General features: G+C 42.3%; 1 protein-coding gene across 5 annotated transcripts; it reads left to right on the forward strand.

Annotated features, from left to right (window-relative positions):
* Positions 1 to 183: 183 nt before the first annotated feature.
* Taf1a (TATA-box binding protein associated factor, RNA polymerase I subunit A) lies at positions 184 to 23,471 on the forward strand. 5 transcript variants are annotated; one of them, XM_045159923.1, is made up of 11 exons: positions 184 to 266; positions 1,150 to 1,282; positions 2,590 to 2,759; positions 3,329 to 3,442; positions 8,290 to 8,488; positions 14,194 to 14,324; positions 15,721 to 15,879; positions 18,118 to 18,184; positions 18,859 to 18,982; positions 21,055 to 21,209; positions 22,833 to 23,471. In XM_045159923.1, the coding sequence occupies exons 1-11, from the start codon at positions 240 to 242 to the stop codon at positions 22,943 to 22,945; spliced, it is 1,392 nt and encodes a 463-aa protein (XP_045015858.1). In that variant the 5' UTR covers positions 184 to 239; the 3' UTR covers positions 22,946 to 23,471. The 5 variants fall into 5 exon arrangements, with proteins under 5 accessions (XP_045015858.1, XP_045015871.1, XP_012803131.2 ...); XM_012947677.2 differs by lacking the exon at positions 184 to 266 and adding an exon at positions 547 to 616; XM_045159936.1 differs by lacking the exon at positions 3,329 to 3,442.
* Positions 23,472 to 23,507: the final 36 nt, after the last annotated feature.

A 23,507-nucleotide genomic window follows, 5' to 3' on the forward strand; every position in this document is an offset into this window, starting at 1 on the left:
TGGTCTTTCATTTTCCCGCTGGCACGCGCCAATGGGAGGACACTACATCCACTTCCGGGTCACGTCCCGAGGTCACTTCCGCGGCCGAGCTGCGGTCTGCGGCTTTCCTCCCGCCTGAGCCGGCGTTGGGGGCGGGGCCACGCCTGCGCGCCGGCTTCGCGCATGCTCACAGGACACGCTCGCCCACCCGCTTCCGGCGAGCGTTCGTACGCGCCGTTCTGAGGCGGGAGGCCGCCGCGATGCCGCGGAGACCCAGCCGCCGGCGGGTAGGTGTCCCCGTTGTCGTCCGTACGCCCGCTCCTCCAGCCGAACGGAGGGCGGTGCCGCGGTCCAGCCGTGGGCTCCTTTTGCTCGTTTCCGCGGGTTTTTCTGAGCTCTCGGGTTCTGAGAACGCCGGGTGGGAGGAGCCGAAGCTGGGTAGCCGTGGCAACCGCATGGCCGCTTGGAGACTTGCGGAAGTGAGGGTTTGTGTTGCTAGGGCTTCTCACTGCGCGGCTTCGGTCGGCTTCATGTTCGGATGTGACACCACACGCATGAGCTCGTCCGTAGCGTTTGCTCTGGACGGGTTTACCGCGGCTTTCTTGATGGGGAGCAAAGTTGGGGGCAGGGAAGCTCGGTAGGAAGCTAATACCGTAGTGTGGGGCTGTGGCTCCGTGAAGGAGCACTTGTCCAGTATGCACAAGGAAGGGGAGGAGTGCTTTGCAATTCTATGTTCCAAGCAGAAATTGCCCGCGGCACTCAACCTCACAGTGGCTGGCCTAGGACAAGATCTGCGTAATAGAAGGGCAAAAAAGTGGCATCAAAATAGAAGAGACAGTGGTTGCAAAGAAGAAAGGATTCAGTGGAGGAGAGTTAGAAGGGGAAAGGGTGGTGGGAGGGGATTGTGAGGATGGTATATTGTCTATAATTACAGCGATTGTCAATAAAAAGCTAATAAAAGTAAGCTGGGTGTGGTGGTGCACGCCTTTAATCCCAGCACTTGGGAGACAGTGGTAGGAGGATTGCATTGAGTTCGAGGCCAGCCTGAGACTGCATAGCAAATTTCAAATTTCAGGTCAGATGATATGAAAAGATGGCTAGAGGGGGCTGCTTTTCTGTACAGCCCAGATTCGTGTGGCTTAAAATAAACTACAACTGACTTATTTTCAGTGTGAAACAGATGTGAGCGATTTCAGTGAAGAGCTGAGAAAGCCAGTGACAGAGGATGAGCAGATGGAAACCTCTATGCTCTCTGCTAAAGGAATGCATTTCCCTTGGCTTCAGAAGCAACTAGAAACTGTAGGTAAGTAAGGCAGCATAGAGCCATCTCAAATACAAGGTGGTGGCAAGATTCAACACACACACCAAGCTGGTGCCATTTCCTTGCTTTTATATTTTGTTGAGATGGGTTCTTACTGCATAGACCTGGCTAGCCAGAAACTCCTGGTAGTCCTCCTGCCTCAGTCTCCCAAGTACTGGGATTACCCTGCACAGCTAATTTCAAGATAGAAATATGTTTGTTTTTTTTTTAAGACCTTAAACATAAAGGAAATAAGCAATTCTGCCTTTTCTTTCAGATCCCTTTGCCTTGAACTGTATTAAGATGGATACAGGTCAGTCTGAGCTAGATGAGACCCTACCTCGGAAAACAAACAAAAAAAGTATTTTCCTGCTGGGTGTGGTGGCATGCAGTTTTAATCCCATTACTCGGGAGGCATCAATAGGAGGATCACTATGAGTTCACGGCCAACCAGACACTGCATAGGGAATTCTAGGTCAGCCTGAGCTAGAGTGAGACCCTGCCACAAAACAAAACAAAAACCCACGGCTGGATAGATGGCTAAGTGGTTAAGGTGCTTGCCTGTAAAGGCAGAGGACCCAGGTGTCCACGTAAAACCAGATGCACAATGTGGTGCATGTATCTGGAGTTCTTTTACTGTGGCTAGAGGCCCTGGTACGCCCATTTTCTTTCTCTTTCTGAGCTTCTCTCTCTCAAATAAATATTTTTAAAAACTTAAAAAAAAGCATTTTCTTCCATTTTAATGTAAATACGGACAAGTTTTTATTTTATTTTATTTTATTTTATTTTATTTTTTGAGGTAGGATTTCATTCTAGCCCACACCTTGAACTCATTTTGTAGCCCTAGGCTGGCCTTGGACTCATGGTGAGCCTCCTACTGAAGCCTCCTTAGTGCTGGGATTATAGACATGATCCATAATGTCTGGCTCCCTCCTCCCCACGTTATGGTCTCACTCTAGCACCCGCATAAACTGGGACTCACTCTGTATTTCCAGGCTGATCAGAACTCACAGTGATCCTCCTACCTCTGCCTCTTGAGTGCTGAAATTAAAGGTGTGTGCTATCATGCCTGGCTAAATTTAATTAATTATTTACTAGAGAGAATGGGCACTCTAGGGCCTTTAGGCACTGCAGATGAACACCAGATACATGTGCCACCGTATGCATCAGGCTTTACGGGGGTCCTGTGTCCTTTGGCTTTGCAGGCAAACGCCTTAACTGCTAAGCCATCTCTCCAGCCCCAAAGCAAGTGTTTTTGAATAGCTGAACTGGAGTAACTGGGTAAAGGTTCTTCTCTTTTGTCTCTGTAGTGACTGGAGGGAAAAAGAAGAAGGATTTTGCTCAGACAACAAGGACATGTTTAAGTTTCATCCAGGATGCTCTGCTGAAGCACCAGTGGCAGCAAGCTGCAGAGTACATGCACAGTTACTTGCAGACCTTGGAAGATTGGGACAGCTACAAAAAGCAAGCTGCCCCCGAGGTAAACAAGTGAGAGTTGCTGGAGGAAACTGCAGGTTGCTACAAGTTTTACTCTAGCTCTACCCACAGTAGCTCTTATATGTGACCTTTTGTGATTGGCTTCTTCATTAGCATGTTTTCAGAATTCATCTATATTTGGACCATGTATTAATATTTCATTCCTTCAATTTTTTGAGACAAGGTCTCATGTAGCTCAGGCTGCCCTCAAACTCACTATGTAGCCAAGGCTGGCCTTGAATTGTTTGTCCTCTTGTCTCTGCCTCCTGAGTTCTGAGATTACAGGTGTGCATTACCACACCTTGGTTACTTTATTCCTTTTTATTGTCAAAAAATATTCCATGTGTGGAATACCACATTTTATGTATCTGTGAACATTTCTATACAAGCTTTTATGTAGATGCTTGTCACATAAGGTTGAATACATTTTACTGGATAAAAATACCAACAGTAGTGGTCTTGATGAGAAGGAATGGTAGGATGTTTTTCCATGCTGTCATCTGATAAAACTTACAGGCAAAAATTGAGAAAGGTAAAAGCTTTACATTTTGGTAGTAATTTCTGCTTTGACAGATTATTTGGAAGCTTGGAAGTGAAATTTTATTTTATCACCCCAAAAGCAACATGGAGACATTCAATACATTTGCTGACCGGATGAAAAATATTGGTGTCTTGAATTATTTGAAGGTGAGTCTTGTGAATTTACATATGTAGAGAGTGAGTGAGTGAGTGACTTTGTGTGTGTGTGTGTGTTGACTGCTTATATCAATGGTAAGGAATGGAAAATGGGTAAGATCTACAGGTAAGGAAGAAAAGCCGGAAGTAGCAGGAAGTGAGAACAACTCACTTCCTGGTTTCCTGCCACTTCCATGGGGTCTGATGAGAGCACCTGCTGTCTGTCTGCTCCTTCTTCCAAACCTGCCTTTTAGAGGTGAAGCGCTACTTCTTGACGCTCATGGGCCACATTCTCATATAAGTGCCCATTTGACTTTAGGGGGAAAAAGTGAAACATCCTTGGACTATTTTTTTTTTTTATGGCTTTAATTTTACTTATCTATTTCCATTTTCATTGTTGTCTTAATGTTACACATTCAATGACCTTGTCACGCCCTTTGTGGAGAGAGGCCCCTTCCACTATTGAGTTCACAGCTGCAGCTCCCTTGCTTGAGGCAGGCCATAAGCGCCTTCTCATGTCTTTCTCCTCTGTTCGTGGAGACTTGAGTTAAGTTTCTGTGGTACATTGCCAGCCTCATTTTTTCCGCCACCTCTTGGACTGTTTTAAAATGGCTTAATGTTCCTACTGTTGGGACAGTGCCTTCTCCCAAATTCATATCTTTAATAAAAATATTTTCCAAAATGATTGATATTTCCACAATATTATATCCCCCTCTCTCTATGTTTCTAACTGAAGAGCACTTTTCCAATAATTTTATAAATTGCTTTTAATTTTGCAAGACCAGGAAGTTTTATAGGAACACAGCTGTCAGTTGAATAATTGTGATAGACATTGATGCCTGCAAAGCCTACAATGCATTCTTCGGTTTTTTTAAGTCTTGAATTTTTTCCTTTCCACATTTACACATACACATTTATTTGTTTAAATTTATTTCAGAGAGTGAGTATGGGCAAGCCATGATCTCTTGCTGCTGCAAATGAACTCCAGATGCACGAACCATTTGTGCATCTAGCTTTACATGGGTATTGGGGAATCAAACCTAGGCCAACAGACTTTGCAAGTAAGCATCTTTAACTGCTGAGCCATCTCTCCAGTGGCCTCCCCTCCCCCCCCAGTATATATATAGTTTTGTTTTGCTTTTTTGAGGCATGATCTCACTGTAGCCTAGGCTGGCCAGGAACTCATGGTGACCCTCCTTTCTCAATTCCTGTGTGCTGGAATTAAAGGCATGTGCTACCATGCCTGGCTTATTTATATGTTTTGTATATGAATATCAAAGCAAAGATGTGCTGTGTTTTTAAAAAATTATTTATTTGAGAGAAGGCTATGGGGCGGGGAGAAAGAGAGAGAATGGGTGTGCCAGGGCCTACTGCCACTGCAAATGAACTGCAGACGCACACACCACCTTATGCATCTGGCTTATGTGGGACCTGGAGAATTGAACCAAGGTCCTTGGCTTTGCAGGCAAATGCCTTGACTGCTAAGCCATCTCTCCAGGGCAAGATTTGCTGTCTTATTTGTTTGTTTGTTTATTTTCAAGGAGAGAAAGAGAATGAATGAATGTGGGCATGTCAGGCTTCTAGCCACTGCTAACAAACTCTAGCTGCTTGTGCTGCTTTGTTCATCTGGCTTTACGTGGGTACTAGGGAATCAAACCTGGGTTGTTAAGCTTTGTAGACAAGTGCCTTAACCTCTGAGTCATCTCCTCAGTCCAAGATGTACTACTTTAATCGTCTTAAGTGTAAAGCTCATGGCATTAGTTATATTCAACATTGCACTGCCATTACTACTATTTCTAAAACTTCTGTTCCCACTGAGACTTCATATTTGGTAAGCAACAGCTTTCCACTTCCTCACTTGCAGTCCCTAGCAACCTTTGGTCTTTCTGTTTCCATGAATTTGTCCATTTTAAGTATTTCATACAGGTGGATTTAAACAGTATTTGTCCTTTTAAAAACATATGTTTTCAAGATTGGTTTACATTGTAGCTTGTATAAGAACTATGTTCCTTTTTGACTGAATAGTAGTCTGTTCATTACATATTTATCTTCTTACTTATTGTTGAGTTATTTCCATCTTTTGGCTTTTGGCAATCATGTGTCAGTGAATATCACCCGTTTAAGTATCTGCTTGAGTGCTTGTTCTCAGTTTCTTTGGATATACACCTCAGAGTAGAATTGCTAGGTTATTATACACAACATCCATGCCCTTTACATAGTACTATTTTGAGGAATTGCTAAACTCTTTTCCACAATGTTGTTTTGTATTTTTCTAATTTTAGAATTATAGTTTAGAATCCCTATGTTAATATAGGAAACTCCTATATTAGTATAGTATAAGTTAGAGTTCTTATATTAGTATAGGACAACTTTCCTAAGTGTGTGTGTATGTGCTCGGTGCCCCATTAAGATCTGGTTCTCTGTTAGAACAGCATGCTGTGAGCAGAAATGAATGGGCAGGGCCAGAGGGCAACCGTGGTTCCTCTTGAGGAAGAGTTACTGGCTGAGCAGTTGGAAAAAGGGTGGCCTGTTTCCATGTTGTGCTCTGTCCTCATCAGCTTTCCTAAGAAGAAACTGTAGAGTTGTTTGAGGAGAGTCTATGAAATTTACATTGTTAATTAGTATTCCTTTTGGTTCACAGTAAAAGTAAATTGGAAGACAGTCTCATTTCTTTCCAGAGTCTGAGGACAATAATTAGTATAACCAGCAAAACTTTTTTGTTAATCTTAAAAACGTTTTTGTTAGTCTTGGTAACAGACCTATAATCTCAGCAACTCATGAGGCTAAAAGAAGAGGAATCACAAATTCAAGGCCTGCCTGGGCTATATAGTAAGCTTATGGCTAGTTAGCCTGGACAGCTTAGGGAGACCCTGACTCAGAATGCAAAGCAGAGGGCTGCTGATTCAGCTCACAGTAGAGCCCTTTGCCTAGTATTCACAGGGCCCTGGTTCAGTGACTAGTATCAAAACAAATGAAGCCACTATTGCTGTTTTCCAGGCAGGGTAATAGAGTGGTTCTGGCAGGAGAAGAAGAGGAAGGAGAGGAGAAGGCAGCAATTAGGCAAAGAGAGTGAAATAATGGGGCCTGTAGTAGCAGTGCAATGGGCAGTACAAAGATAAAGGAGCAAGTGATTGTCCTGGAATCGAAGAGGCTGGGATTGATCCAGTAGAGGAAAGGCCAGGCAGTGATGCCTGAGCTGAGTGTGCACTAGCAGGTGCTTTGGTATGGCAGGGTAGAGAAGACTTTAATAGCCTACACCTAAAGCTTTGGATACCAGAACTCACTTGGGTACAAGCTGACCCTGTGTTCTGTGCCCGAGGAGCTTGGATTTTTTCCTGTAGTTCGTGAGAGTCATTAGAAGATGAAGATAAATGACCATCAAGATGCACTTTGGCAGCCACATGGAAGATGGATTGTACTGGGGCAGCAATAGGGAAACCATTCAGAAATTATTGCAGCAGTTGAGATGAGGGTTTTGAACTTCATGATCTTGCTCTGCATATGCACTTGATTACTTCCATGACTCTCCTCCTTAATGACCTCACATCTAATGTTCATTCTTTGTGTTAAGTTTTCTTTTTCTTTTGAGACAAGGTCTTGCTCTGTAGACAGATCAGGCTGGGTTCAACCTCAGGCTCTTCCTGCCTCAGCCTCCCTCTATCAGGAATTATAGGTGTTGCCACCACACGTAGCTCTGTAATTATTTTTGCTGCTACTTTATCTGAGATACACTTTCCTTTGTACCTAAACTGTAGCCATTCTTCAATGCTCATTATTAAAATGTTTTCTCTGAGCTTTTTTGACATAATAAAGTTGTGATTGTCAGCTGTAGGCCAAACTAGTCATTAGAGTATGCAAAAAAATCTCACTTCATCTTTAACGCTCTTCTGAAGGGTTAATAATAACATTTGAAACTCAAAAACAAAAGGATGACTAACTTGTTTAAGCATGTCATTTAGCTTTTATGTAGTATATGAAACAAGACACTGTCATCAAAACCTATATTTTACTTTGGCATATTGTTTTGGTTTATATAATTTAACTCATTTACTTAGTGTTAGTTGTTTCATGTGGGTTCTTTTCCTTGATTACAAGGGTTGATGGCAAAACGTCAATTATGATACGAGCCTGTGGTTTCATATATTTTTAAATTAATTAATTTATTTATTTGACAGAGAAAGAGGGAGGGAGAGAGAGAGACTGGGCACACCAGGGCCTTCAGCCACTGCAAACAAACTCTAGACGTATTTGCCCCCTTGTGCATCTGGCTTACATGGGTCTTGGCTAATCGAACCTGGGTCCTTTGGTTATGCAGGCAAACGCTTTAGCTGCTAAGCCATCTCTCCAGCCCTGTGGTTTCTAGTGTGTAGTTTTCTTGATTTATGGACTAGACCTGATGTTAACCACTTAGTCCTTGTCGTAGTTACTTTTTTGTTGCATGAACAAATAGACCAGAAGTGCCTTAAGGAAGGAACAAGTTAATTTGGCGTACAGTTTGAAAGGGAAGTTATATGGTGGAGAAGGCATGGTGGGTGACGGGAGTGGGAAGCTAGCTCAACACATTGGAAAGAACAGCACTTGGGGCCAGGCTATAAAACCTCAAGGCCTACCCCAGTGATCTACTTCCCTCGACAAGACTCCACCTCCTAAAGGTTCCACAACTTCTGAAAGAACATCTGAAATAGCACCACCAGCTGGGGATCGTGTTCAAACACATGAGCCTGTAGGAACTTTTGCATTCAAATCACAGCCGTCCTCAAGGACTTAGCCCAGCATATACTATGTATTTTTTGAGTTTTCTAACAAATGGTTATGTAAGTATTTAAGTGAAATGACAGTGGATTTTCTTATTGGTGCAGATCTCCTTACAACATGCATTGTACCTTTTGCATCATGGAATGCTCGAGGAAGCAAACAGAACTCTAAGTCAGGCTGAGACATGGAGATATGGTGAGAAGTCATCATCCCAGGAAATCCTAATCAACCTTGTTCAGGCCTACAAAGGGCTTTTGGAATACTATGCTTGGTCCAAAAAGAAAATGGAATTGTCAAAGATTGGTGAGTGAATATGAAGGTAGAAGGGATCCTAGAGAGTGACCCTAGTAATCCCTCTATGGACACTGTCCTGAGAAAATTGAGAAGAGGCATTAACTTTCATTTTAGATTCTTATTATTTTTGTAAATATTTTGTTTATTTATTCAAGTGAGAGGTAGAGGCAGAGAGTGAGTGAGCCAGGGTCTCTAGCCACTGCAAGTAAACTCCAGACACATGAGCCATCATGTGCATCTGGCTTATGTGGGTACTGGGGAATCAAACCTGGATCTTTAGGTTCTGCAGATAAGCGCCTTAACCACTAAGCAATCTCCCCAGCCCTTGATTATCTTTTTTTTTTTTAATTTTTAAAAAATTTATTTGAGAGAGGCAGGTTGAAAGGGAGAGAATGGGTGCACTAGGGCCCTCAGCCACTGCGAACAAACTCCAGATGTATGTGCACCTTGTGCATCTGGCTTACATGGGTCTTGGGGAATCGAACCTGGGTCCTTTGGCTTTGTAGGCAAGTGCCTTCACTGCTAAGCCATCCCTTCAGCCTTGGTTATCTTTTTTGTTTTGTTTTTTCCAAGGTAGGGTTTCACTCTAGTCCAGGCTGACCAGTTTTTCCCTATGTAGTTTGAGGGTGGCCTCAAACTCTCTACAGTTCTCCTACCTCTGCCTCCTAAGTGCTGGAGTTAAAGGCATGTGCCACCACACCCAGCTCGCCCTTGGTTATCTGTTATAATTTATATTTCTTTTTTTTTTTTTCTTTTAATTTTTCAAGGTAGGGTCTCTCTCTAGCTGACCTGGAATTCACTGTGTAGTCTCAGGGTGGCCTCGAACTCATGGCAATCCTCCTGTCTCTGCCTACAGAATGCTGGGATTAAAGGCATGCGCCACCATGCTTGGCTTACAACATTTCTGATAGAGTAGAAAACTTTCCCGTTGTAAATTACATTTGGTAAGTTCCTGGATATTTGAGATTCAATGCCCTTTTTTTTTTTAAAAAAAATGTATTTTTAAACCAGTCATGGTGGTACATGCTTTTAATCCCAGCACTCAGGAGGTTGAGGTAGGAGTGTGGTTGTGGAGTTCAAGACCACCCTGAGACTACAGAGTGAATTCCAGGTCAGCCTGAGCTAGAGTGAGACCCTACCTTGAAAAATCAGACAAACAAACAAACAAACAAAATTATTTGCAAGCAGAGTGATAGAAGAGAGAGAGAATGGGTACTCCAGGGCCTTCAGCCACTGCATATGAACTCCAGATGCATTGCTACTTTGTGCCTCTGACATCATGAGGAATTGGGGAATCAAACCCAGGTCATGAGGCTTTGCAGACAAGCGCCTTAACTGCTGGGCCCTCTCTTTAGCCCCCTCATTGCCATTTTTGAATGTGATTTTCGTTTAAAGATAACCATAGCTGGATATTAGTCAGAGTTTTTGAAACCATTTTACTTAGTTAACTAGCAGTAGGGAAAAGAGTTTCTAAGCTCCATTCCAATTTATAATGAGGTGACTCAGTGAGTTAAAGGGAAGAAAGTGTATGAGGAGGAACCAAGTCAGGAAGTGAATGAGAAGAGCAGGGGTCCATGCAAAGCCACCTGGGTTTACTGAGGCTTGTGGCACCTGCTCTCCTCAGAAGGTGGCTTCAGGCCTTGGTGTGTTAGCTGTAGCAAACGGGAAATACTGCGTTAGCCTTGAGTTTTCCTGGCAGCCATGTTAAGGGATTCAACCTTCAGCTTCTAGTGATTATCCATATTTCTTCCAGTCTTTATAAGCAGACCAAAGGTTGGGGCTTGTGCAGAGAGGGCTTGGAGGAGCCTGGCTGAAGTTTGGTGAAGGAATCTTAACAGTTTCCATGAAAGGTTACAGAAGAGCTTTATAGTAGTTTTCTTTATTTTCTTTTTTTTAAAATTATTTATTTATTTATTTGAGAGCGACAGACACAGAGAGAAAGACAGATAGAGGGAGGGAGAGAGAGAGAATGGGCGTGCCAGGGCTTCCAGCCTCTGCAAACGAACTCCAGACACGTGCGCCCCCTTGTGCATCTGGCTAACGTGGGACCTGGGGAACCGAGCCTCGAACCGGGGTCCTTAGGCTTCACAGGCAAGCGCTTAACCGCTAAGCCATCTCTCCAGCCCGTTTTCTTGATTTTCTGAGCACACCAAAAATTGACCACTTAGTCAGTCCTCAAACTGTGGTCCCCTCCTCTTAGTACTGCAGTGGTTAAGAGATGCCTTTTACTGCTCCCAATGTTATGTTCCTTGGAGCTGGGTGATTCCCAGCACTTTTCCTTGCATAAGCTCTGTGGCCTGGCTAGGATAAAATAAACCCTCTTCCGAATCTGAGACCTAGTATGAGTGCACCACCTCCTTACTATGCTGTGTGACAGGTGGTGTTCCCTTGCTTTCTGAGCACTGACCCTTCCTGCTAGCTCCTCCTTGCTCTCCAAGGCACTTCTGAATAGCTGTCTTCGTTCCTTAGTCCTGGGAGGGCTTGGCCCTCTGCTTTCCATCTCACTTGTTTGGTCTGTATCATTGGCTCTTCATCTCTTGCCTTTTAGTGGTGTGGTTTATGCTGTGTCTTCTTGTCAAGACTGGGCAATCTTGACGTCACAAGTCAATCTTAACGTTCTTCATGTTAACCACATATTGTGGTGTAATACTTCTTTTTACAAAAAGAAGTATGTCCTTATTGAGGCCAGGTATGGCCGAGTATAGATGCAATGCCAGTACATGGAGTCCGCTGGGGTTGGTCGGTCTTGAGTTGAGGCCAGGCTGGGCTACCTAACAAGTCTCTATCTCAAACGAGCAAGATAGCTTACTGGTATGAATTGACTAGGTGAGTTTTAAAGTCATTATTTGCTTTTCTTACATGTGGTTAGGTAGAACCCAAGCAAATACTTGGTGACAAAACCATTTGCACTGTGGCATTAGAGTGTCCCTCCCATGGATAGATCAGTCAGTATGTTTTTACAGTTTACATTTTATCCTGTAGCATGGAAAGATGAAGATGGAGCTTCTCAGATCATCTTTACCTCAGTATCCCTTGACGGAGGAAAGTGTTGGCACTTGCTGTGTGTAACCAAACTGCTGAGGACTTGGCCTGTGGGCTTGTGCCTGGCATTCACTCCTGCGTCTGTGGCTTTGCCTATGGTGCCTTTGTTGGATTTGTTGCACCTGGTGATGAGGACCCTCCTTCAAATGCTGCTTGTGCTTAAGGAGCTACTTTTTGTCTTTTTTTGGTTTTTAACTTTTATTGACAATTTTCATGCGTGTACATTGCTTTTTGTTTTCTTAAAAATAAATTTTTCCATATTAGTGATCTGTTCCTTTATCACCACACGTCAAGTCCAGATGATGTTCATTCAGTGACTGCTGGGAACAGAACATTCTTTATTCTGAGGTGTCATTTTTATGCCTTTGTTAGCTACCGCTTTACAAAGACCACATTGCTGTGCCTTTACCCCTTTAAGATTTTGAAGTATTAACTTGCACAGAAAGCATATGTATGGTGGATACAATGAGTAAATTTAAAATGCATATCCTGTAACTACCACCAGCCATTTGTATATTGTCTTTGGAGAAATTTGTATTTAAATCTTTGGTTGGTACTCAATTATCTTTTAATTATTTATTGAGAGTTTTTTTTTTTTTTTTTTGTCTTTTTGAGGTAGGGTCTCACTTTAGCTCAGGCTGACCTAGAACTTACTCTGTAGGCCCAGGCTGGCCTCGAGCCTCCTATGTCTGCTTCCTGAGTGCTGGGATTAAAGGCATGTGCCTCCATGCCTGGTTGAGAGTTGCTTTTATTTTATTTTATTTTATTTTAAAAAATTACTTATTAAGAGAAAGAGAGAGAATGGGAACACCACAGCCTCTAGCCACTACCGATGAACTCCAGACGCATGCGCCACCTTGTACATCTGTCTTACGTGGGTCCTGGGGAATTGAACCGGGGTCTTTAGGCTTTGCAAGCAAGTGCCTTAACTAAGCCATCTCTCCAGCCCAAGAATTTTTTAAACATTATTTATTAGAGACAGAGAGGAAGGGAGAGGAGAGAGAGAATGGGTGTACGAGGGCAGCTAGCCACCACAAATGACCTCCAGACGCATGCACTACCTTGTGTACCTGGCTTATGTGGGACCTGGAGAATTGAACCTGGGTCCTTAGGCTTCGCAGGCAGGTCCCTTAGCTACTAAGCCATCTCTCTGGCCCCCAAGAATTTTCTATTTTTTAAAAATAATTTTTTTTTTTTTTTTTTGGTTTTTCGAGGTAGGGTCTCACTCTGGTCCAGGCTGACCTGGAATTAACTGTGTCATCTCAGGGTGACCTTGAACTCATGGCAATCCTCCTACCTCTGCCTCCCGAGTGCTGGGATTAAAGGTGTGCGCCACCACGCCCGGCTCTAAAAATAAATTCTTAATGCAGTCTAGCCAGAAGTCTTTTAACACAAATGTCAAATGTATAAACAACATGTAATCAAATATATGCCTATAAAATAATACATGTGATTTGCAAATATTTTATTCTGTGTATCTTTTTCTTTTATTTTTTCTAATATTCATCATTCATTTGCAAACAGTTGGGTGGAGTGGGTACACCAGGGCTTCCTGTCACTGCAAATGGAACTCCAGATGCATGTGCCACTTTATGCATCTGGCTCCACGTGGGTGCTAGGGAATTGAACCCAGGCCATCAGGTGTTGTAACCAAGTGCCATTAACCACTGAGCCATCTCTCTGGCTCCTCTTTTTACTTTCTTGATACTTGAAATTTTTTTAAAAATTTTATTTGCAAGCAGACAGAGAGGGAAGGGAGAGAGAGAGAATATGAGTGCACCAGATCATCTTGTGTAATTGAACTCCAAATGCATTTGTCATTTTGTGCATCTGGCTTTATATGGGAACTGGGGAATTGAACCTGGGCTAGTGGACCTTGCAAGTAAATGCCCTTAACTTTTGAGCCATCTCCCAGCCCTTGACAGTGTAGTTCAAAACACAGAACAGGGCTGGAGAGATGCCTTAGTGGTTAAGGCATTTGCCTGCAAAGGCTAATAACCCAGGTTTGAGTCCCCAGTATCTACATAAAGCCAGATGTACAAAGTGGTGCATGTATCTGGAGTTCCATTTGCAGTGGCTGGAGGTCCTGGTGTGCCCATCCTCCCCCTGCCTTTCTCTCTGTTTGCAAAGAAATAAAAATATCTTTCTTTTTTTTTTTTTTTTTTTTTTTTTTGAGGTAGGGTCTCACTCTAGCCCAGGCTGACCTGGAATTCACTATGGAGTTTCAGGGTGGCCTCGAACTCACGGCAATCCTCCTACCTCTGCTTCCCGAGTGCTGGGATTAAAGGCGTGCGCCACAATGCTGGGCAAAAATATCTTTAAAAAACAAAAATAATTTGTTTTATGAGGTCTGGTTTTACTTTTGTCATTTATGCTTTTGTTGTTATATCAAAGAAACCTGTAAATTTCAAAGTTACAAAGAGAGAGAAAGATTGGGCACAACAGGCCCTCCTACCACTGCAAAGGAACTCCAGATGCATGTGCTACTTTGTGCATCTGGTCCTAGATGGATTCTTGGGCTTTGAACCCAGGCTGCCGGGCTTTGTAAACAAATGCCTTCAACCATTGAGCCATCTCATCTCTAGCTTAGGACTTAACCTTTGAATGTGAGTTTCTGATTTGACAGAATACTAATATAGAACTTATTTTCAAAATATTTTATATTTGGGCAGATGAGGATGATTATGCTTTTACCACAAAATCCCGAAACATGCTCAGCCAGAGTTGGAAGACATCTGTAAATTTTTGTGCATTGATTAAAACTCCTGGGGTTTGGGATCTTTTTGTGAAGAGTTATGTAGAGGTAAGTAGACTTTTCATAAGATTGTATTAATAAGCCAGGCATGGTGACGCATACTTGTAATCCAGCTTTTGGGAAGTGAAGCAGGAGGACTGCTATGAGTTAGAGACCAGTCTTAGCCTTATAGTTATTTCAGGGATACCCTGGGCTACTTAATGAAATCTTATCTTTTAAAAAAAGAGGGCTGTGGAGATAACTGAATGGGTAAGGTGCTCATCTGGTATCCAATCACACCTATGGCAAGATTGGAGGAGGTAGGAGAATTGCTGGAAATTCCTGGGCCAGCTAGTCTGGTATACACAATGGCAAACAATAAGAGACCCTTCCTCAAATAAGTAGAAGGCAAGGACTGACGCCTGAGAGTGTGCTCTGATCTCCACATGTGCCCTGTGGCATGTGTGCACCCATATTCACCTCATATTCATGACAGTCATACACCAATACAAAGATTTTAAAACAAGGGAGAAAATATTGATTATATTACCTTTGTTATCATTGTTAATCAGAAGGAAACTAATATAGAAAATTATAGCAAAGAGAAAAGAATGTTTTCTTTTTGGTCCTAATAAATTTTTAAAGTTAGTATTATTTACCAGTATTTAACCTTTATATCTGGAAGGTGAAGTTTATAAAGCTGTCCTGAACTTCAGTCATTGTAAAAGGATAGGGTTGGAAGGATGGATCAGAAGTTAAAGGCACTTGCTTGTCACTGGACATAGGAATAATATTCAAAATAATTTGTGAAAATTCATGAGTACTGAAGTGATCATTGTGTTATTAGAAGATAAATCTGAATTTTTCCATAAGGGTAGTGTTGTAGTTTCCTTCTTGTTGCTGGCACAAAACACTCAACCAAAAGCAGCCCACGGGAAGAAAGGATTTATTTTGGTTTATAATCTCTAGAGGATGCTCCATGATGGAGGGAAAGCATGGTATGAGCAGAGGCTGGACATCACCTCTGCCACAGCAGGTGGAAAACAGCAGCAGCAGGAGAGTGAGCCAACAACACTGGCAAACTAGGGATTAATAAGCCTCAAGGTTCTCCACCAGCAACATATCTCTAGCAAGGCTCCACCTCCCAAGTTGCCATTGGCTAGGGTCCGAGTGTTCAAAACATGAGTTTATAGAGGACACAGATGGGAACAAACTGAGTAAGATGCTCTTGATCCTTCAGTAACACATATGAGGAAAAACATGTAGACGTCTGTTGCAAATAAACGACCTGTTCTGTAAAAGTTGTAACAATTTCAGTGAAAGCAAAATAAGTATTCCTCTTGTCCACTATACAGTGTTAACTTGTTGGTTTTGTGATCTTTTTGTTCTTAGCAACAAAGTTGTATCTTTTTTGTAAAACTGTTTTACAGAATTCGCCAAGAACATTATGACTTGTTTTATATAGATGCTAGAGTTTTATGGTGATCAAGATGGAGCCCGAGAGGTACTCACCAACTATGCATATGATGAAAAGTTCCCATCAAACCCCAATGCTCATATCTACTTATACAACTTTCTGAAAAGAGAGAAGGCACCAAGAGCAAAGCTGATAAGTGTCCTGAAGGTATGGAAGTTTCATGTCAGTATTTGGGCTGTCTTAAAGATCTGCATTCAAGCTGGCGGGGTGGTGCACGCCTTTAATCCCAGCACTCTGGAGGCAGAGGTAGAAGGATTGTTGTGAGGAGGCCACCCTGAGACTACATAGTGAATTCCAGGTCAGCCTGGGCTACAGTGAGACCCTACCTTGGAAAACAAACAAATGAAAGTCTGCATTCAAGCACCATTAATGCTTTTGTTTTCCAGCTTTGTTATATGGCACCTGTGGGCGGCTATAGGTGCTGGGGATGCAAATGGCAGAGCACTCGATAGTGTGGGCCAGGCCTGGTTAGATCCTGGCACCACAAAAACCAGGTTACATAGCTTTATTCACATTCAAAGTTACATCTGGCTCTTCTGCGTCCTTTGAATTGCCACATAATTTTTTTTGTTTGTTTTTGTTTTTCAAGATAGGGTCTCTCTCTAGCTCAGGCTGACCTGAAATTCACTATGTGGTGTCAGGGTGGCCTTGAATTCACTGTAATCCACCTACCTCTGCCTCCCAGGTGCTGAGATTAAAGTCATGTGCCACCGTGCTGGGCTGTTACATGCATTTTTTTTAAACATTTTTAATTTATTTGAGAGCGACAGACAGAGAAAGAGGCAGATAGAGAGAGAGAGAATGGGCACGCCAGGGCCTCCAACCACTGCAAAGGAGCTCCACACGCATGCGCCCCCTTGTGCATCTGGCCACTGTGGGTCCTGGGGAATCGAGCCTTGAACCAGGATCCTTTGGCTTCATAGGCAAGTGCCCAACCACTAAGCCTTTTCTCCAGCCCGCTACATGCATTTTTAAATCAGTTCATCTGTTGTGACAAGAAAGTCTTGCTGGGACTTTGAATCTATATTAGTTCAGAGAAAATTGACTTTTAACAATATTGGGATTTTAAAACTGAACATGTTATATCTATTCATTTAGGTCTTTAATCTCTTTGAAATGTTTTAGTTTGTATTTTTGCATGTGTGCGTATATCTACATTCAGAGGTCAGAGGAGAGTTTCTGGTGCCCTTCTCCATTGTTCATGCGTATACTTCCTTGATTTGGGGTCCTACCCTCAATCTGGAGCTGCTGTTTTCTATCAGCAAGCCCCAGTGATTCTCTAGTCTCTGCCTGCTATGAACTGCGGTTACAGATGTGCATCACAAAGACTTTACATTGTGTCTGAGAGTCCAATTTGGGCAATTTCAGGCCCTTCCAGGAGGCCCTTTTGCTTAAACAGCAAGTGCTCCTAACTGCTAAGCCTTTTCTCCAGCCCTCTTTGTGTTTGTGTGTGTGTGTGTGTGTGTGCGCGCGCGCGTGTGTGTATGTGTGTGTCTACACACACACATATATATTGTTTTATTGCAGAGAGAGGGAGGAAAAAGAGAGAGCACACACCAGGGCCCCAACTACTGCAAACGAACTGTAGACACATGTACCACTCTGTGCATCTGGCTTTATGTGGGTACTGGAGAGTCCAACCTAGGCCCTCAGGCTTTGCGAGCAAGTGTTCTTAACTGCTGAGCCTGTTCTTCAGCCCTTCCCCCCAACTTTTTTTGGTGGCAAGATCTCGCTCTAGTGAAGTCTAACCTGGAACTCGCTCTGTAACCAGGCTGGCCTCTAGTGCACTGCAGTCCTCCCACCTCAGCCTCCCAAGCACTGGGAGTTTAGATGTGAGCCACTATGCCCTGCTTTATTTTGTTTGTTAAATTTGTTCCCAAATAGTTCCGTGTTTGGGGTTGCTGTATATTATTTATTTATTTTTTTTGGGGGGGGGTTTCAAGGTAGGGTCTCACTCCAGCCCAGGCTGAGCTGGAACTCACTCTATAATCTAAGGGTGGCCTTGAACTCACAGTGATCTCCTACCTCTGTCTCCCAAGTGCTAGGATTAAAGGCGTACACCACCACACCTGGCATTATTTAACTTTTTATCATGAGAAACATGTTACAAAAATTACCATTTTAAGTGTATTGTTTAGTGGCATTAAAAAGTCACAGTTTGTTGTCGTTATCATCATCTAGAACTTTTTATTATCACAAAGATTGTGTGCCCATTAAACAGTAACTTGCTATTATTCACTGTTTTCAGATTCTAGAGCTCTTTTCAATCCTTGATTCATTTACTGATGAGAGCATGTTATCCAAAAGACCTTAATTTGAAAGTAAGATGAAATGTGGGAACTATTCTTATATTGTATTAAAGTACATGATTATTGTTTCTTCCAGATTTTATATGATATTGTGCCATCCCATACACTGATGTTGGAATTCCATATGTTACTCAGAAAATCAGGTGAGTACTCAGTGTTTTATACCTCTTTGTACAAATAAACTGAACTAAGGATCGGCCATCTGACCCAGGGACCACATTGCCTCATTCTCTGTCGAGAATGTTAGATTCAGTTGCAACCTCTTCCATGTCGTCCATGGTTCTTTCATACCACAATGGTGGATCAGTGTAGTTGTGCCGACTCTGGGAATCACAGAACTGAACATATTTGCTCTCTGTCCCTTTGGTCTAGAGCACTGGGTAGTGGTTAGCAAGAGAGCAGTGGCTTCCAGTGACATGGTTTACCTCACCTTACAGCCATAGGGCTTCTTTGACTCTGTGTCAAAAAGATCATTATTAGAAGGAACTCTTGCATAAGCCAAGTTGATGATATAAAGACTGTACAGATCCCTCTCCTGAGAGAAGAGAATTACACCAAATGCCCAGTAGGGTAGGTTTTTTAAATACTGTTCTTGGTCCTAGTAAGTTGAGGAGCATGCCCACCCAGATCAGACTCAGCTCCTGAACCTCGTTAACCTTCAGGTTCATCAGGAGTTTGAGTGTCTTGAGTTGTTTGAAACAGTTCCATAGCCATTAGGCTTACAGTTCAGTACTGCCTTAGGAGGGGGCCTTTGTGTTTTTAGTTTTGCACACTTCCTGAATACCCTCTGTAAACCTGGACTTTATGACCTTTGCAGAGAAAGAAGAACACCGCAAACTGGGCTTGGCAGTGTTATTTGGAGTCTTGGATTTTGCTGGATGCACTAAGAACATAACTGCTTGGACATACTTGGCAAAATACCTGAAACAGATACTAATGGTGTAAGAAATACAGCGTTTATTACTGACTGCTTCTTCATAAATAACCTGTCACCATGTTTTAGCTAATGCCTGTCAAGTTATACAATTTGGGCTCGTGTTTATGGATTTAAAAAAGTTATTTATTTGCAAGGAGGATAGTACTGTGAATGAATATGGGTGTGCCAGGGCTTCTTTCCATTGCATAAAAAGTCCAGATGTTTGCACCACTTTGTACATCTAGCCTTTTTGGGGAATTGGACCTGGGCCATGTGACTTTGCAAGCAAACACTTCTAACCACTGAGCCATCACTTAGTCCAGTGTTTGTGGATTTCTTGAATGGAGGCTTCCGCTGCTTTTCTGAATGCACTAGAAACTTGGAGATACAGTCCATTTGAAGGTGGGTATCCAAATGTATCATTACTGCCATTTTTTTTTCCCCCCTGAGGTTAGGTCTCACTCTAGCTCAGGCTGACCTGGAATTCACTATTAGTCTCAGGGTGGCCTCAAATTCACCATGATCCTCCTACCTCTGCCTCCCAAGTGCTGGGGAGTGCGTGTGCCACCACACCCGGCTTTCTGTCGTGTTTTGAGTAAAAAAGGAAGTGCTGATCATTTTTATTGTTTATGTGAGAGAAAAGTTATACAAAAATTAAATGTTATACATATATATATATATATATACACACACACACACACACACACGTGTAGTTATATATATATATAATATACATAATATACACACACATATATATAAATATATATAAATAAATATATATGAATGATATCCAGTGTACGTGAAAACTTGTTTCAGGCTTCACAACTGACTTGATCCTGAAGATAGAACAGTGCTGAAACTGGCTGGGTTTTATTTGACTTTTTCTGTTTGGTTTTTTGAGGAAGGGTCTCACTCAAACCCAGGCTGACCTGGAATTCACTATGTAGCCTCAGGCTGGCCTTGAACTAATGGTGATCCTACCTCTGTCTCCTTAGTGCTGGGTTTAAAGGTGTGTGTCACCATGCCCAGCTTATTTGACATATTTATTTTCTTACGTGTCCTTACATGTTGGAAGGGAGCAAGGCAGTTCTCATGTTTTAGTCCCTTCCTAGTGCCTCACATCCTAGTACCTTCATTCATATTGGTCACTGCATTTTAACATGTGAAGCATTCTGTCAAGGATACATGTTCAAATCATGGCAGTGTAATATGTTGGCATATTTACTATACCTACAAATTTGAACCTCTTGCTAGATGATAGGATTCTTGAAGGCCAAGAAATATACTGTTCATTTTTTGACTGCATGTATTGCTGTCACAGGGGCCACATAAATACTAATGTATTGTTGAACATTTGGCTTGTTTGGTTCACCTGTCAAACTTGTATATTTATGTGCTTGCACAGTACTGGCACCTGAATTTGGAGAGTAACTTTCAGTAGCATATAATTTTATGTAAAGTTTTCAAGTACCTCCCCCCCCCCACCCCCCAGGTAGAGTCTCACTCTAGCCCAGGCTGATCTGGAATTCACTCTGTAGTCAGAGTGCCCTTGAACTCACGGCGATCCTCCTACCTTTGCCTCCCAAGTGCTGGGATTAAAGTGCCACCATGCTGTCTTTATTTTGTTTTTGTTTTTTGGTAAAATATCTTTTAAGTAATTATGATAATAGCTAACACATATTAACTAGGTAGCAGGCTATGTAAGGAGTATTATGTGAGCCCTCCTGTATACTGTTGGGCTAGTTTAATCCTAATATAATTGCCATGAATTAAGTACCATTTTTATCCTTAAGAAACTGGGGCTTAAAAAAGAGGTTAAGTAGTTTGTTCAGGATCGTACAGTTAAATGGAAGATTAGAAATTTCAATCTAGGATTTTTATTTCCAAGCTCTGCTGTAATGACCTCCCGTCCTAGTTAGTGGAAATGGGTGTGGAGACTAAGAGCAAGAATGCATTTGCCTTCACGTTTCTGCTGGTGATGTGCTATGTCATGACCATGCTCAAAAGTTAGCTTGGAAACATCTTTGTCACATGGAGTACAATATAGCTTGTCCCCCATCTGTCCCTGACATTTCCTTTGACATTTGTCTTTCCCAGAAATCATCTTTCGTGGGTTCAAGAAGAGTGGAAGTCCAGGAAAAACTGGTGGCCAACCTTTCATTTCAGCCACTTTTGGGCAAAGAGTGACTGGAAGGAAGACTCAGATCTGGCTTGTGAGAAAGCCTTGGTAGCTGGACTGCTGTTAGGGAAAGGTATGTGGTTTTGCATCCCTTTTGACAGAAATTCAATTCATTTCTCTGAAATACTTGGCAGCATGCGACTGTCTGCATGGTGAGAGTTACAAGCAGTTAGCATGTCTCGACCTAGCACCTCATCAGATCTTGATCTTTGCCCACCACCTACTAGGAGCCTGCAGTGAGTGGTGGTGCTTGTTGCTTCTAGCCTGTGGTGTGTTTCTTCTAATTCTTCAGTGATTTTCCACAGAGAATGCTCTCACCATAACTGATGCTATAGAGGCTGGTTTACAAGTGAACGTTGAGAGGGAAGCTGTAGTCATTTGCTCTTAGAAATGGCTCATTTAACATAGGGATATTATATATGATGTGCGTGTCACCATAGCTGGGGTTCATATATATGATGTGCGTGTCACCATAGCTGGGGTTCATATATGTGATGTGCGTGTCACCATAGCTGGGGTTCATATATGTGATGTGCGTGTCACCATAGCTGGGGTTCATATATGTGATGTGCGTGTCACCATAGCTGGGGTTCATATATGTGATGTGCGTGTCACCATAGCTGGGGTTCATATATGTGATGTGCGCGTCACCATCGCTGGGGTTCATATATGTGATGTGTGTCTCACCATAGCTGGGGTTCATATATGTGATGTGCGTGTCACCATAGCTGGGGTTCATATATGTGATGTGCGTGTCACCATCGCTGGGGTTCATATATGTGATGTGCGTGTCACCATAGCTGGGGTTCATATATGTGATGTGCGTGTCACCATAGCTGGGGTTCATATATGTGATGTGCGTGTCACCATAGCTGGGGTTCATATATGTGATGTGCGTGTCACCATAGCTGGGGTTCATATCTGTGATGTGCGTGTCACCATAGCTGGGGTTCATATATGTGATGTGCGTGTCACCATAGCTGGGGTTCATATATGTGATGTGCGTGTCACCATAGCTGGGGTTCATATATGTGATGTGCGTGTCACCATAGCTGGGGTTCATATATGTGATGTGCGCGTCACCATCGCTGGGGTTCATATATGTGATGTGTGTCTCACCATAGCTGGGGTTCATATATGTGATGTGCGTGTCACCATAGCTGGGGTTCATATATGTGATGTGCGCGTCACCATCGCTGGGGTTCATATATATGATGTGCGTGTCACCATAGCTGGGGTTCATATATGTGATGTGCGTGTCACCATAGCTGGGGTTCATATATGTGATGTGCGTGTCACCATCGCTGGGGTTCATATATGTGATGTGCATGTCACCATAGCTGGGGTTCATATATATGATGTGCGTGTCACCATAGCTGGAGTTCATATATGTGATGTGCGTGTCACCATCGCTGGGGTTCATATATGTGATGTGCTTGTCACCATAGCTGGGGTTTAGGGAATGAGTGGGAAACAGGTTGAAGGGCATACTTCGGTGATGGGGGGCAGTCAGGTACATCATATATAGGTTGTAACACATTCTACTGGTGACAGCTCTGAGAATACGCTTAGGCCCTATTACAAATAATGAGTCTATTTCCATAATCATTAGCATTCTAGAATTGGGAAAAATTAAAATATAGAAGTATACTTAAAATTTATAAATGTTAAAAACTTTTTCCTTATTTTGTTTTAGGTTATAGATATTTTCGGTATATTTCAAAACAAGATCATGAAATCTTAAGGAAGAAAATTAAGCGGATGAAGAAATCAGTGAAAAAATACAGTATTACAAATCCAGTAGTCTGACAGATTTCAGTTATTTTATAGTTGTAACTACTGTTTAGTGACTCAGAATATTTTATTGAATATATTTATTTGATGTTTTAAGAAGATTGTTTATAAAACTACTCTTTTAAAAGTATTTTTATTTATTTGAAAGAGAAATGGTCAGAGAGAGAAAATGGGCACTCCAGGGCATCCAGCCACTGCAAACAAACTCCAGATGCATGTGGCACCTTGCATATCCAGTTTACATCGGTCCTTTGGCTTTGCAGGCCCACGCCTTAACCCCTAAGCTATCACTCCAGCTCCTACAATTGTTTTTGTATTTTTATATTTCTTTTTGCTGATAGTTATATCTGGAAAAATAATTTCACTGCCTTTTCTCTATGTATACTAGTATTTTCTTTTTTTGTGATGTTACATATAGCAATTTTTTATGATTCTTTAAACAGAAAAGAAAAACTAGAGAATACAACTCCTTAACAATTGTTTACAGATAACTTACCTTTGGTTATTCTCTAATAAAATAGGACTCATGGCACTGGAAAAATGAAGTGGTATTCTTTTTTATTTTTATTTTTAAAAT

This window comes from Jaculus jaculus, chromosome 1 (genome assembly GCF_020740685.1).
Source record: "Jaculus jaculus isolate mJacJac1 chromosome 1, mJacJac1.mat.Y.cur, whole genome shotgun sequence".
Taxonomy (NCBI): domain Eukaryota; kingdom Metazoa; phylum Chordata; class Mammalia; order Rodentia; family Dipodidae; genus Jaculus; species Jaculus jaculus.